General features: G+C 44.4%; 1 protein-coding gene across 6 annotated transcripts in view; it reads right to left on the bottom strand.

Annotated features, from left to right (window-relative positions):
- Window positions 1-16,460, bottom strand: part of LOC133759636 (protein argonaute-3) — a 134,659-nt gene that overhangs the window by 83,252 nt on the left and 34,947 nt on the right. For all 6 annotated transcript variants that reach the window (XM_062190954.1, XM_062190958.1, XM_062190952.1 and 3 more), the window contains one exon: window positions 2,714-2,834. In XM_062190954.1, coding sequence (XP_062046938.1) covers window positions 2,714-2,834 — 121 coding nt within the window. The remainder of the gene's footprint in view (window positions 1-2,713; window positions 2,835-16,460) is intronic.

Here is a 16,460-nt window from a genome sequence, read left to right as displayed (position 1 = left end):
TGGGCAGTGAAGGCCTCTCTGTCTGTCTGACTCTGTCTCTCTCTGCCTTTCAAATAAAATGAAAATAAGAAACAAAAATTTTTTAAAAGGAATGAAAAATCTCTTGCAACTGATATGAAATAATTTCTAAACTATATTGTTAAATGCAAAATGCAGCAGTACAAAAGATTACAAATAGTATGACATCTTTTGTATGTGAAAGAAAGGAAAATGAGTAAATATTCATTTATTTGCTTATTTTTGCAAAAAGAAACAGTAGGTATGAACTGTACAAAAGAAAATTGGTTACTTTCTTTTTCTTTTTTTTTTTTTTTTTTAAAGATTTCATTCATTTATTTGACAGGTAGAATCACAAACAGTGAGAGAGACAGAGAAAGGTCTTCCTTCCATTGGTTCACTCCCCAAATGGCTGCAACGGCCGGAGCTGCACCGATCTGAAGCCAGAAGCCTGGAGCTTCTTCCGGGTCTCCCACGCGAGTGCAGGGGCCCAAGCACTTGGGCCATCTTCTACAGCTATCTCAGGCCATAGAGAGAGCTGGACTGGAAGAGGAGCAACCAGGACTAGAACCGGCACCCATATGGGATGCTGGCGCCACAGGAGGATTAACCCAGTGCGCCACAGCGCCGGCCCCAGGAAATTGGTTACTTTCAAAGGATGGGAAAGAATGGATTGGAAGAAAAAAGGGAGAAAAATACTGAGTACATTTTTTGGTACAATTAGGAAGCACATTGAAGTTATACACATTTAAATTTTTTTTAAAAATCAACAAGGATGGAAGGAAAAAATTAAAAGTGAATGTAGACATATTCAAATGAACCCAAATGTACTTCAAATGAATAACATAACTAGAATAAAAGAAATCACTAATGCAAGAAATTCTTTAATATAGTGTATTAACTATACCCTCAATTTAGGGGATGGAGATGAAGAAAAGGTAGGTTTAGAGGAACTGCATTAAAAATAAAAACTTAAATTCTCATTAGATCTTTTATGCAGTGGTATAAAATAATTCAGAAACTATCTTGTTTGAGCATATTTCAAAAAGTTCATGAAAACTGAATTAAAAGGTATGTTTATTTGGGTGCAAAAATTCTGAAATTCATGCATAGTTTTTTTTACAACACATATTTTCCATGAATTTTTTGAAGACCTTTCATATGAACTGCAGGACTGAGCAAATGAGAAAAGGTGAAATGTTCTGAGGCACCAGGGGACTAACTAAAGAATAAGGAAGACACAAACCTGGAATGGGGTTAGGAAAGGAAGAATCCTGGGAAAACAGAACTGGAAGAATCAGTGTGAACTCATGTTTCCAATAAACATATATAACTTACTAGACAAGTATATTTACTGTTTAATGTTTCTATTTTACTTACTTATTGGTCTATTTATTTATATTTCCTGCTTCAGTCTATTGAAAGGGCTTACAAGTACATATACTCTGGCAGCATCAAGCACACCTGGTTTCAAAATTGCATTCTCCAACTAAAAGAAATCAAGGCTCCTCTGAGAAACAGTCATTGAAGGGTTACAGCAGGGAAAACATAAAATGAACCTGGCACATTTTATTTTGCCATAAAGTAATGAAGTATTTGTGGAAAAGTGTTAAGGGGCTGGTGCTGTGGTATAGCAGGTTAAAGCTCCAGCCTGCAGTGCCAGCATCCCTTATGGGCACCAGTTCAATTTCCAGCTGCTCCACTTTCAATCCAGCTCTCTGTTATGGCCTGGAAAACCAGTACAACATGGTCCAAGTGCTTGGACCCCTGGACCAGCATGGGAGACCTGGAAGAAGCTCTTGGCTCCTGGCTTTGGATTGGCACAGCTCTGGCCGTTGCAGCCATGTAGCCAGCAGATGGAAGATTCTCTCTCTCTCTCTCTCTCTGCCTTTCAAATAAAAATAAAATAAATTTTTTTAAAAAAAAGTAATTCTGGGACTGATGCTGTGGCACAGTGGGTTAAGCCACCTTCCATGATGCCAGCATCCCATATGAATGCTGGTTCAATTGCTGGTTGCTTTACTTCTGATCTGGCTCCCAACTAATGAGCCTGCAAAACCATCGGAAGATGGCCCAAGTACTTGGGCCCCTGCCATCCACATGAGAGACCTGCCACTGTGGCTATCTGGGGAGTGAACCAGCAAATGGAAGATCTCTCTCTCTGTCTCTTCCCCTCTCTGTTAACTCTGCCTTTCAAACAAATAAGTAAACCTTTTAAAAATTACATTAACATTAAAGGGGCATGATGTGTGCCACCTATTCATGAATGGTTCAGGAAAAAAAAGTATGTATGTGTCTCTATTTAGCTATACCTACTGGTAGAAGGAACAAAGAGAGAGAGAAAGAAAAAGTGATATAATAAATATGGCAAATGTTAAGAATGTTGGTGATTCTGCCCAAACGGAAAATGAGAGCTCTCTGCATGATTCTTGCAGTCCTCTTGTTAAGTGTGAAAAGTTTATGGAAATGTTGTTATAAAAAACTATGCATGGTTTTCAAAATTTTTGTACCAAAATAAACATCTTTTAATTCTATTTTTCCACAAAAGCTTTGAAGAATCCTCCTATATTACACACATACACAAGTATTCAAATTTTTTAATTATATACAGAACAGATTTCATGTGTTTCATAACACATATTATAGTTTAAAATTATAATAAATTAATTAATTTAAAAGAAGACAATGCAAAAATATAAAGGAATGTGTATCTTACCCCAGTGGTTGCCACAGGAAGTGGATTGGCTGTATAAAGGCTTCTTTTTCCATCATAAACTGGTCTACGGTCTCCAAATATAGTTACTTTAAAATGCTGAACCATTGAGTCAACCACCTCCCTAAGAAGGGAAAAAAAAAAATCACTTAATCCTCTGCAAAATAGAATACCAAAATGCTAACTGAAGTAATTTCTAGTATTGCTTAAAGCTGTCAAAAATCTAAGATATTCATTCATACCTGATGCAGATTTTGCTTTCAGAGTTATGGCAGAGGTTACCAAAAATACTGATTACTATCCAAGATGACAGGCATTTCACCAAAGAGAAGAATAAACCCAGGACACAGCTGGCCTGCAAAATGCTCGTATTCTTAGAAACTGACTTAAAATCCCATTCACTTATCTCTAAGCGCTCCTTAACATATTTACCTCTCTTTCTCAAAGAGATACTCTTTCCACTTTACTAAAATAGCACCTAGGGCCAGCGCCGTGGCTCAATAGGCTAATCCTCCGCTCTGCGGCGCCAGCACACCTGGTTCTAGTCCCAGTCAGGGCGCCGGATCCTGTCCCGGTTGCCCCTCTTCCAGGCCAGCTCTCTGCTGTGGCCAGGGAGTGCAGTGGAGGATGGCCCAAGTGCTTGGGCCCTGCACCCCATGGGAGACCAGGAGAAGCACCTGGCTCCTGCCTTTGGATCAGCGCGGTGCGCCGGCTGCAGCGCGCCGACTTCGGCGGCCGTTTGAGGGTAAACCAACAGCAAAGGAAGACCTTTCTCTCTCTCTCTCACTATCCACTCTGCCTGTCAAAAAAAGAAAAAATAAAAAAAAATAGCACCTAGTACCTATCTCCATTAGAAACTTAGTCTAGGGGCTGGTGCTGTGGCATAGTGCATTAAAGCTCCAGCCTGCAGCGCCTGCATCCCATATGGGCGCCGTTTCGAGTCCCAGCTGCTCTTCTTCTGATCCAGCTCTCTGCTATGGCCTGGGAAAGCAGTGGAAGATGGCCGAAGTCCTTGGGCCCTTGCACAGTGGATGGAAGACCTCTCTCTCTCTCTGGCTCTACCTCTCTCTGTAACTCTTTCAAATAATTATTAAAAAAAAAAAAACTAGTAAATTATAATTATACATAATTCCTTTCTCTAAACAGTGAGCTTTGTGAGAGCAACAAACACACCAGAATCCCTTGTATTTCTCCATCCTTACCACAGTATCTAGCCAGTAAGGATATTTATGAACCTTCCATTTTTACCCAGCAGACATTTTGATCCCATATACTGACATGGAAAGACAGTCAAGACTTACACATTCTTTTGAAATTACAGACTATATAGAGAATGATACCAAATTCCCATAAATCATATTTGTAAAAACTACAAAACAGGATATCTGGAAAGATATGTGCCAGAGAGGAAATTGATGGGGTGATAGGGTGACTTTTGTTTATTCAATCTAAATATATTACAATGAGAGTAAACTCACCAGAATAATTTAAAATAAATTTAAGACATTCAAATCAAGCCCAACCATTTGAGGAGGAGTAGGCAGAAAAAGAAACCAGCAATTTCTGGTGGGAGTAGATAGGGAGTAGGGGGAGGTAACAAGTCATACTGAGAGTAATTTTTTCTACATGACACAAAGTTTTTATGTTTCCCTTCTTATTAATTTTGCTTTGCTGAAACTATTAATTCAATATCAAGTCTTTCTACAGTACATTTAAGAATAAAGATTTGATTCTCCTTCAGTTTTTGGTTTTAAAACAAATTTCAATGATTTTCTTTCATTTTAAAGTTTTCTTTTGAGGCCATTACTACGAAATCCAATTTCTCAGGTGAAATTTTACTGATCTAATTAGGATATTTTGACTATTGTGTCATTTCTTTCTTTTTTTTTTTTTTTTTTTTTTTGGACAGGCAGAGTGGATAGTGAGAGAGAGAGAGACAGAGAGAAAGGTCTTCCTTTTTGCCGTTGGTTCACCCTCCAATGGCCGCTGCGGCCAGCGCATCGCGCTGATCCGAAGCCAGGAGCCAGGTGCTTTTCCTGGTCTCCCATGCGGGTGCAGGGCCCAAGCACTTGGGCCATCCTCCACTGCACTCCCGGGCCATAGCAGAGAGCTGGCCTGGAAGAGGGGCAACCGGGATAGAATCCGGTGCCCCAACCAGGACTAGAACCCGGTGTGCCGGCGCCGCAAGGCGGAGGATTAGCCTATTAAGCTACGGTGCTGGCCTCATTTTTCTTTGTAAAAGATTTGTGGTTTTTTTTTTTTTTTTTTTAGATTTTTATTTATTTACTTAAGAGGCAGAGTTAACAAAGAAGAGACAGAGAGAGGTCTTCCATCTGCTGGTTCACTCCCAAAATGTCCACAATAGCCAGTGCTGGGCCAATCTGAAGCCAGGAGCCAGGAGCTTCTTCTGGTTCTCCCATATGGGTGCAGGGGCCCAAGCGCTTGGGCCATCTTTTACTGCTTTCCCAGGCCATAGTGGAGAGCTGGATGGAAGAAGAGCAGCCAGGACTAGAACCGGTGCCCATATGGGATGCTGGCATTGCAGGCAGAGGATTAATCTACTGTGCCACAGTGCCAGCCCCTATTTATATATCTGATAGTCAGAGTTACAGAGAGAGAGAGAGCTTTTCCATCCATTGACTCACTACCCAAAGTTACAAAGGCCAGGGCAGAGTCAGGCTGAAGCCAGGAGCCAGGAACAACTTCTGGGTCTCCCACATGGTTGATGGGGCCCAAGCCTGCTGCTTTCCCAGGTGCATCAGCAGGGAGCTGGATCAGAAGTAGAGCAGCCAGGACTTAAACTGGCACCCGTAGGGGATGCTGGCACTGCAGGCAGCAGCTTTACCGGGCACGCCACAGCGTTAGCCCCTTGCTGCAGTATTTTTTTCCACTAGTTTTCATTCCCGATTACCATCATTTTCAATTAAGACCTCAATTCCTAGTACCTACATTTTCTTAACTTTATTCTTTTTTATGTTCTCTAGTTTTTTCCTTCTGCAACCAATTTATACACCATTGCCAATGAGTCTACAAATTTCATTTTTATTCCTCAAGCACAAAAGCTTGAGTTCATCCAACTCCTCAGCTCATGACACACAACATTATCTATATATGACCCCTCTGGTAACTGATTTCTTCCCTTCCATCTCCTATCCTCATTTCCTTTCCCAACAAGTTGTTCCCTGCAATGTGTTTGGTGAATAGAATGCTGTTTATATTCCTACCTTTACCCTCCACACTAGATTTTTTTTTAAAGGGAGGGTATTATCTTTTTTTTTTTTCCAGATTTTTAAAATTTATTTATTTGAGAGACAGTTACAAATAGAGAGAGGGAGAGATAGAGAATCTTTCATCCACTGATTCATTCCCCAAATAGCCACAAAGGCCAGAGCTTGGCCAATCCGAAGCCAGGAGCTTCTTCTGGGTCTGCCAAACACTTGAGCCATCTTCTACTGCTTTCCCAGGCCATAGCAGAGAGCTGGATCAGAAGAGGAGCAGCCGGGACTTGAACTGGGACCTACATGGGATGCCGGCGCTGCAGGATGGGGCTTTAACCCACTGCACCACAGCGCCAGCTCCCAGAAATTAAAGTTGTGAGAATTAATCTCTGGTTATACAATCAGAAACAGACTATAGGTCAAAGTGAATTTTTAAAGATTTAATTATTTATTTGAAAGAGTTACACAGAGAAGGAGAGGCAGAGAGAGACAGAGAGACAGAGAGAGAGAGAGAGAGAGAGAGAGAGAGAAAGAGAGAGGTTTTCCATCTGCTGGTTCACTCCCCAACTGGCTGCAACGGCCAGAGCTGTACTGATCTGAAGCCAGAAGCCAAGAGCTTCCTCCAGGTCTCTCACATGGGTGCGGAGGCCCAAGGACTTGGGCCATCTTCCACTGCTTTCCTAGACTATAGCAGAGAGCTGGACTGGAAGTAGAGCAGCTGGGACTTGAACCAGTGCCCATATGGGATGCCAGCACCATAGGTGGCAGTTTTAACCACTACACCACAGCACCGGCCACAGAAACACTAAAAGCATGTTTTAATTTAGATTTATCTTAATGCTAATGAATTCGGCCATTCTTTCATCTGTCTACGCTTCTTCTTTTTATTTATTTATTTATTTATTTTATTTATTTATTTTTGAGAGGCAGAGTGGACAGTGAGAGACAGAGACAGACAGAAAGGTCTTCCTTTGCTGTTGGTTCACCCTCCAATGGCTGCCGCGGCCGAAGCACTGCGGCTGGCACACCGCGCTGATCTGAAGCCAGGAGCCAGGTGCTTCCCCGGGTCTCCCATGTGGGTGCAGGGCCCAAGGATTGGGCCATCCTCCACTGCACTCCCGGGCCACAGCAGAGAGCTGGCCTGGAAGAAGAGCAACCGGGACAGAATCCGGCGCCCCAACCGGGACTAGAACCCGGTATGCCAGCGCCACAGGCGGAGGATTAGCCTATTGAGCCGTGGCTCCAGCCTATGCTTCTTCTTTTGTAAATTCCCTGTTTCTTTTGCCTTAAAAAAAAAAGATTTATTTATTTATTTATTTATTTGAAAGGCAGAGAGACAAACAGAGGGTGAGACAAAGACCTTCCATCCATTGGTTCATCCTCCTGATGGCTGCAACAGCTAGGGCAGGGTGAAGCTCCAGTCTTCATGTTATAGTGAAGGTGTTTCTTTTGTATTCTAGTTATAAATGAGTTATTGATAGGTTTAGTTATTGCAAATAACTGCAACCAAAATGTTATCTGCCTGTTCAAAATGTCCATGTTGAATTGAAATCATATATAAAAATATATATTAATATATTTTATAATCCATAAATATATAAATATATATAATCCATATATAAATATAAAATTTGAAAAGCAGAATAAGACAGAAAGAGAGGGCCGGCGCTATGGCACAGTGGGTTAATGCTCTCGCCTGAAGCACCGGCATCCCATATGGGCGCCGGTTCGAGACCTGGCTGCTCCACTTCCAATCCAGCTCTCTGCTATGGCCTGGGAAAGCAGTAGAAGATGGCCCAAGTCCTTGGGCCCCTGCACCTGCATGGGAGACCCAGAAGAAGCTCCTGGCTCCTGGCTTTGGATCGGCGCAGCTCCAGCCATTGCAGCCAATTGGGGAGTGAACCATCGGATGGAAGACCTCTCTCTCTCTCTATCTCTCTCTCTCTTTGTCTCTCTCTCTGCCTCTGCTCTCTCTGTGTAACTCTTTCAAATAAATTAAATCTTTAAAAAAGAGAGAGAGAAAAAGAGAGAGAAGGAGGGAGGGAGGAAGGGGAAGAGACCAAGACAGAGAGATGTTCCATCCTCTAGTTCACTCTCTAAATGCCCACAATAGCTGGGGATGGGCCAAGCTGAAGCTAAGAGCCAAGAACTCTATCTGGTCTCCCACGTGTATGGCAGGAGTGAAAGTACTTAGGCATCATCTGCTGCATCCTGGGCACATTAGCAGAAAGCTGGATGAGAACAGGTGGCAAACCACATGGGAGACCCAGATGGAACTCCTAGCTTCAGCCGGGCCCAGCCCCAGCCATTATGGCCATCTGAGGAGTTAACCAGCAGATGCAAGCTCACTCTATCCCTTTTTCTCTGTAATTCTGCCTTTCAAACAGATAAATCTTGAAAAAAGACAAATATGAGGCAGGACTCAATCACAGGCACTCCACTATGGAATGTGGGTGTTCCCAGCAATAGCTTAACCTGCTGAACCACAATGCCTGCCTCTGAAATCCATAAATTTGACTTATCAAGTTAATTGTTTTTTTCTACCTCATGGTTTCAGGCTTTTAAAGTATTAAGAAATATTTTCCCAATACATGTTGAGTATCACTTATTGGAAATGCTTAGGACCAAAAGAATTCTGGATTTTGAAATTTTTGGATTTTGCAATATTTACATATACATAAAGAGATAGCTTATAGATAAAACCCAAGTCTAAATATAAAATTCATTCATGTTGCATACACACCTTATATACATACCTTGGAATATAGTATTTTAAATAATTTTGTGCATAAAATAAAATTTCATATTGTGTACTATTCATACTATTCATACTGTGGCATTATGTCATTACTCAAAAAGTTTTGCATTTGGAGTGTTTTGGATGTTTGGATTAGGAATATTCAACCTGTACTAAACAACAAATGTAAATTATGATTTATTAACTTAAATTGTGTAGTTTTATTTGTATTTTTAGAAAAGATTTATTCATTTATTTCAAAGGCAGGATGAAAGAGAGACAGACAGACAGATCTTCCATCTGCTGGTTCACTCCCCAAATGGCTGCAACAGCTGTGGCAGGGCCAGGCTGAAGCCAAGAGCTTGAAATTATATCCATGTTTCCTACATGGGTGGCAAGAACCCAAATACTTGGCCATCTTCCACTGCCTTTCCAGGTGCAGGGAGCTGGATAGAAAGCAGAGCAAAGAAAGAAAGAAAGCAGAGTGGCTGTGACTCAAATGGGCATTCGGATGTGAGATACTGGCGTTGCAAGTGGCAGCTGCATCCACTCTACCGTAACACAGGCCCTTGATCTGCATATTAACCCACTTAAGGGTTTCCTTTATACACAGGATCCAATTTTATCTTTTCTACATTATGGGCCACTTCCCCAACACCATATACTAAACAGTCTATACTTATCAATGTGTAATGTCATTTTTATCTTATTAAATTTTCATATAAAAATCAGGGTAGCGCCGGCGCCGCGGCTCACTAGGCTAATCCTCCACCTTGCGGCGCCGGCACACCGGGTTCTAGTCCCGGTCGGGGCACCGATCCTCTCCCGGTTGCCCCTCTTCCAGGCCAGCTCTCTGCTGTGGCTAGGGAGTGCAGTGGAGGATGGCCCAAGTCCTTGGGTCCTGCACCCCATGGGAGACCAGGAGAAGCACCTGGCTCCTGCCATCGGAACAGCGCGGTGCGCCGGCCGCAGCGCGCTACCGCGGCGGCCATTGGAGGGTGAACCAATGGCAAAAGGAAGACCTTTCTCTCTGTCTCTCTCTCTCTCACTGTCCACTCTGCCTGTCAAAAAAAAAAAAAAAAAAAATCAGGGTAGCAGGGATGGTGTTGTGGGATAACGGATTAAACCACCATCTGCAACACCGGCATTCCATATGGGTGCCAGTTCAAGTCTGGGCTGCTCCAATTCCAATTCAGGTTGACAAACCTGGGAAAAGCAGCGGAGAATGGCCCAAATTTTGGGCCCCTGCAACCACGTAGGAGGCCCAGAAGAAACTCCTGGCTCCTAGCTTTGGCCTGGCTCAGCCCTGGCCACTGCAGCCATCTGGGGAGTAAACCAGAAAATGGAAGCTTCTCTCTCTGTGTCTCTCCCCCTCTTTCTAACTCTGCCTTTCAAATAAATAAAATAAATCTTTAAAAAAATCAAGCTGGCAGTCAACGGAGGAGTGAATCAGTAGACAGAAGATCTCTAATTCCCCCCCTGCTGCTCTTTCAAATAAGTAAACAAATCGGCTGGCGCCTTGGCTCCGCCTAGCGGCGCCGGCACACCGGATTCTTGTCCCAGTCAGGGCACCGGATTCTGTCCCGGTTGCCAGCTCTCTGCTATGGCCCGGGAAGACAGTGGAGGATGGCCCAAGTGCTTGGGCCCTGCACCCCATGGGAGACCAGGAGAAGCACCTGGCTCCTGCCTTTGGATCAGCGCGGTGTGCCGGCTGCAGCGCGCCGTGCCGGCTGCAGCGCGCCAGCCGTGGCGGCCATTGGAGGGTGAACCAACGGCAAAGGAAGACCTTTCTCTCTGTCTCTCTCTCTCTCACTGTCCACTCTGCCTGTCAAAAAATAAAAATAAATAAATAAATAAAAACTTAAATAAGTAAACAAATCTTTTTTAAAAAATCAAGCTGGTTCTGAGTTCTTTATACTTAATGTTTCAGTGACCTATGTTTATGTTCTTGTGTTAGTACTGTATGTTTTTACAATTATTAGTATGTTTGGCCGGCGCCGTGGCTCAACAGGCTAATCCTCCGCCTTGCGGCGCCGGCACACCGGGTTCTAGTCCCAGTCGGGGCACCGATCCTGTCCCGGTTGCCCCTCTTCCAGGCCAGCTCTCTGCTGTGGCCAGGGAGTGCAGTGGAGGATAGCCCAAGTGTTTGGGCTCTGCACCCCATTGGAGACCAGGAGAAGCACCTGGCTCCTGCCATCGGAACAGCGCGGTGCGCCGGCCGCAGCGCGCTACCGCGGCGGCCATTGGAGGGTGAACCAACGGCAAAAGGAAGACCTTTCTCTCTGTCTCTCTCTCTCTCACTGTCCACTCTGCCTGTCAAAAAAAAAAAAAAAATAAGAAAAAAAAAAAAGTATGTTTTATTGTGTTGTAACATGGGGCAAGACAAGTTCCTTTACTTCTTCTAAGTCATTTTGAATTTTTAAGGAAACATAACTTTCTACTCTAGAAAACTATCAATATTGTAAGCAAAGTAAATACATCTAGTATCCTATACATAATAAATAATCAATCAGTATCTGTTTTGTTAAGGTACTCCCAAATGCCACATAATTGGGAGATGTGACTAATATGCCATAAACATAAATCAGTATGTTAAAAGCTACTAACAAAGTACAGCATGAACCAAATGAAGATTAACCATAATAATGGCAACATTAACATCCAAATACTTAAGATTTGAGAACTTTGGCCAGCGTTACTTAAGATTTGAGAACTTTGGGTGGCGCCGCAGCTCAATAGGCTAATCCTCCGCCTTGTGGCACCGGCACAGCGGGTTCTAGTCCCGGTCAGGGCAGCGGATTTTGTCCCGGCTGCCCTTCTTCCAGGCCAGCTCTCTGCTATGGCCCAGGAGTGCAGTGGAGGATGGCCCAAGTCCTTGGGCTCTGCACCCACATGGGAGACCAGGAGAAGCACCTGGCTCCTGGCTTCGGATCAGTGCGATGCACTGGCTGCGGCGGCCATTGGAGGGTGAACCAACGGCAAAAGGAAGACCTTTCTCTCTCTCTCTCTCTCACTGTCCACTCTGCCTGTCAAAAAAAAAAAAAAAAAAAGGCCGGCGCCGCGGCTAACTAGGCTAATCCTCCGCCTTGCGGTGCCGGCACACCGGGTTCTAGTCCCGGTCGGGGCACCGATCCTGTCCTGGTTTTTGCCCCTCTTCCAGGCCAGCTCTCTGCTGTGGCCAGGGAGTGCAGTGGAGGATGGCCCAAGTGCTTGGGCCCTGCACCCCATGGGAGACCAGGAGAAGCACCTGGCTCCTGCCATCGGAACAGCGTGGTGCGCTGGCCGCAGCGCGCTACCGCGGCGGCCATTGGAGGGTGAACCAATGGCAAAAGGAAGACCTTTCTCTCTGTCTCTCTCTCTCTCACTGTCCACTCTGCCTGTCAAAAATAAAAAAAAAATAAAAAAATAAAAATAAATAAAAGAAAGAAAAAAGAAAAAAAAGAAAAAGATTTGAGAACTTCAACCACAGTAAGAACAAATTAGAGGGTCTCAACCCACTGCTCCTATGGAAAGAGGATTTAGATGATAACAAGGCCAAAAAGAGCTCATAGAGTAGGGCTGGCAGGTTAAGCATCTGCCTGTAGCACTAGCATGCTACAAGCACACCAGTTTGAGTCCTATCTACTCCAATTCCAATCCAGCTCCCTGTTGTTGGCCTGGGAAAGCAGAAGATGGCCCAAGTGTTTGGCCCTGCACTCATGTAGGAGACCCAGAAGAAGCTCCTGGTTCCTAGCATCAGATTGACCCAGCGCCAGCCATTGTGGACATTTGGGGAGTAAATCAGCAGATGGAAGACCTCTCCCTGTCTCTCCTTCTCTGTGTAACTCTGCCTCTCCAGTAAATAAATAAATCTTCAAAAAAATTTAAAAATTTAAAAAAGAGCTCAAAGTGTGATCTTGCTTCTTTAAAATCAAAGAATTCAGGTTGCATACACTGTAGTATCCAAATACCTGGATAATAAGGCAGGAACTATCTTAAAATATATTACATAGATCATTTAATGTTTTGGAGTAAACTGTTCAATTTGGGAAAAATTTAAGGCCCCCAAAATTGAAATAGAACCATAAGAAAGCAATCCTAATGGGAACTCATGTAATATGAGTAAAAATAAATCAAACTAGGAAATTTTAGTCTGGAATAGAAAAGACTCAAAGGAAATTATGTAACTGTTCAGCTATTTTGATATTGTTGTGAAAAAAAATATAAGTAGAGGGACCAGCACTGTGGCACAGTGGGTTAAAGCCATGCCCTGCAGTGCCGGCATTCCATAAAGGCACTGATTCCAGTCCTGACTGCTCCACTTCTGATCCAGCTCCCTGCTAATGCCCCTGGGAAAGCAGCAGAAGATGGCCCCAGTGCTTAGGCCCCTGCACTCGTGTGGGAGACTCAGAAGAAGCTCCTGGCTCCTGGCTTTGGCCTGGCCCAGCCTGGTGGTTGTGGCCATTTGGAGAATGTACCAGTGGATGGAAGACTCTGTCTCTCCTTCTTTCTCCCTGTTCTCTGCCTTTCAAATAAATAAATCTTTTTTTTTTTAAAGTAGAAAATGTATTACATATTGAGGATAGGACTAGAAGAAAGAGTTGGAAAAAATATAGGAAGCTGGAATTTGAACAAAAACTTCCAAAATTTTCTAACAGCCAGAGTTATTAATAAAGTATATTATAGGGCCAGCGCCGCAGCTCAATAGGCTACTCCTCCGCCTGCGGCGCTGGCACACTGAGTTCTAGTCCCAGTCGGGGCGCCAGATTCTGTCCCGGTTGCCCCTCTTCCAGGCCAGCTCTCTGCTATGGCCCAGGAGTGCAGTGGATGATGGCCCAATCCTTGGGTCCTGCACCCCATGGGAGACCAGGAGAAGCACCTGGCTCCTGCCAACAGATCAGTGCGATGAGCCGGCCGCAGCGTGTTGGCCACAGCGGCCATTGGAGGGTGAACCAACAGCAAAGGGAGACCTTTCTCTCTGTCTCTCTCTCTCACTGTCCACTCTGCCTGTCAAAAAAAAAAAAAAAAAAAAAAAAAGCATATTATAGGCCGGCGCTGCGGCTCACTAGGCTAATCCTCTGCCTTGTGGCACTGGCACACCGGGGCTGGCACCCTGGGTTCTAGTCCCGGTTGGGGTGCCGGATTCTGTCCCGGTTGCCCTCTTTCAGTCCAGCTCTCTGCTGTGTGGCCCGGGAAGGCAGTGGAGGATGGCCCAAGTGCTTGGGCCCTGCACCCCATGGGAGACCAGGAGAAGCACCTGGCTCCTGCCTTCGGATCAGCGCGGTGCGCTGGCCGCAGCGCGCCAGCCACGGCAGCCATCAGACGGTGAACCAAGGGCAAAGGAAGACCTTTCTCTGTGTCTCTCTCTCTCACTGTCCACTCTGCCTGTCAAAAAAAAAAGGGGGGGGGGGGGCGGCGCCGTGGCTTAACAGGCTAATCCTCCGCCTTGTGGCGCCGTCACACCAGGTTCTAGTCCCGGTTGGGGCGCCGGATTCTATCCCAGTTGCCCTTCTTCCAGGCCAGCTCTCTGCTATAGCCCGGGAAGGCAGTGGAGGATGGCCCAAGTCCTTGGGCCCTGCACCCACAAGGGAGACCAGGAGAAGCACCTGGCTCCTGGCTTTGGATAGGCACGATGCACCAGCCGCAGCGGCCATTGGAGGGTGAACCAACGGCAAAAAGGAAGACCTTTCTCTCTGTCTCTCTCTCTCACTATCCACTCTGCCTGTCAAAAAAAAATAAATAAAATAAAGTATATTACAGGCCGGCGCTGCGGCTCACTAGGCTAATCCTCTGCCTGCGGCACTGGCACCCGGGGTTCTAGTCCCGGTTGGGGCACCGGATTCTGTCCCGGTTGCTCCTCTTTCAGTCCAGCTCTCTGCTGTGTGGCCCGGGAAGGCAGTGGAGGATGGCCCAAGTGCTTGGGTCCTGCACCTGCATGGGAGACCAGGGGGAAGCACCTGGCTCCTGGCTTTGGATAGGCACAGCGCACTGGCCTTAGTGGCCATTTGGGCGGAGAACCAAGGGAAAAAAGGAAGACATTTCTCTCTCTCTCTCACTAACTCTGCCCGTCAAAAAAAAAAAAAAAAGTATATTATATATACCTTATAGAGAATCTGAGTTCATCCTTGCTTGAATGACTCAGGGGCAGCTATGTGTCCAGTTTCAGGGAAGATATAAGATTTTTTTAAAAGAGTTATTTATTTATTTGAAAGTCAGAGTACACACAGAGAGGGAGAGGGAGAGGGAGGGTGTGAGGGAAGGAAGGGGAGAGGGTGGAAGGGAGGAGGTGAAGAGGGAGGGAAGGAGGGAAGGAGGGAGGGAAGGAGGGAAGGAGGGAGGGAGGGAGGGAGGGGAGGAGGGAGGGAGGGAGGGGGAGAGGGGGGGAGGGGGAGAGAGAGAGAGAGAGAGAGAGAGAGAGAGAAAGAGAGAGATCTTCCATCTGCTGGTTCAGATGGCTGCAACAGCCAGGGCTGTGCCAGGCCAAAGCCAGGAGCCAGGAACATCTTCCAGGTCTCCCATGTGTGCCCAAGCACTTGGAGTATCTTCTACTGCTTTGCCCAGGCCATTATCAGGGAGCTGGATGGGAAAGTGGAGCAGTAAGGACTCAAACCAGCGCCCATATGGAATGCTGGCGTCGCAGGCTTTATCCACTACACCACAACATGGTACCCGGGAAGATAGAAGTTTACAACTGAAATGGGTAATCTCTGCAATGCCCTCTGACAGTCAAATATAATTATGATACTACCAGCTAATGAAAAGCTGTAGAGTTTATAATGGCATCAAGTACAGAAACATTTTTATGAATAATTCCACTTATATGTGATAATTTGCTTCAGAGCCTTAACAGAATGGCATTAGAATTCTGTAATACACTGGGCGATTTTATTACTCAACTACAAAGGGAATCAGCTTTCAGAGGATCAACAGTTATCATCACATGTCTTAACTTTAATCCCTTGCTAATATGATGTTATTATCTGATATACTTGGATTTCAATGAACTTTGGGTATGCAAGTTAACAAAATGACAAATCCTGGAACTGCACATTCTTATTCCTTATCTCAAAAGACACTATGGCAAAGGGTAGTTTATTAGAATGATTGTGAGGCAGACATAGCAACTTGAGAGAAAACTGCAACCTTAACATATCCAGCTTCTCAGTCAGCTGTGGCAGCAAAGGTACTACTGCATTATGAATAAAGTTGGAATCAGGAAATTGCCAACTTGAGAAATCTTTAAATGTATGTTACACAAGTAATACAGAAGAAACAAGTAGACACGAGTTTTTACCTTCACTTTGCCACTAAGTTGTTATTTAAGTTACTTAACATCTCTGACTTCAGTTTTAGGATAATTGTCTCAGGGATTAAATGGGATACTAGAGAAACTGTAATTGGATGAGGGAGCAAATGCATATGATACTATTTTTATAGAAAAATTTAAGCATAATTATATCATCAATATACTTCAGGAATTATTATATAGTTTTCAAAAAAAAATACATGGATAGGCCACAATGCTTTAGTGTCAAATATAGTAAGCTAACAAAAAGAATGAATTCTGGTAATTAACAGAAACTGTTAATTGAGTTTTCTATGTAGTTGTTGAATACCAGCCTTTTGGGTGGAATCTTCAGCTTGATTGCAGAAATTCTAGCAAAATATTTGAGTATATTGTTGCTATACCGTGTTAGATATTTAAGAGATGTTTCCAAATACAAGTATTCTTAAAATTTATAGAAGGCATTGGACCTTCCAATAAATGTTTTCATAAGTTGTTATTTAATGGTTGAAACTGCTTGCTAAGTTTTCA

The sequence above is a fragment of the Lepus europaeus genome, chromosome 5 (assembly GCF_033115175.1).
Source record: "Lepus europaeus isolate LE1 chromosome 5, mLepTim1.pri, whole genome shotgun sequence".
Lineage (NCBI taxonomy): Eukaryota > Metazoa > Chordata > Mammalia > Lagomorpha > Leporidae > Lepus > Lepus europaeus.
The sequence above is the reverse complement of the archived record's forward strand: the minus strand, read 5'-3'. Positions and strand labels throughout refer to the sequence as shown.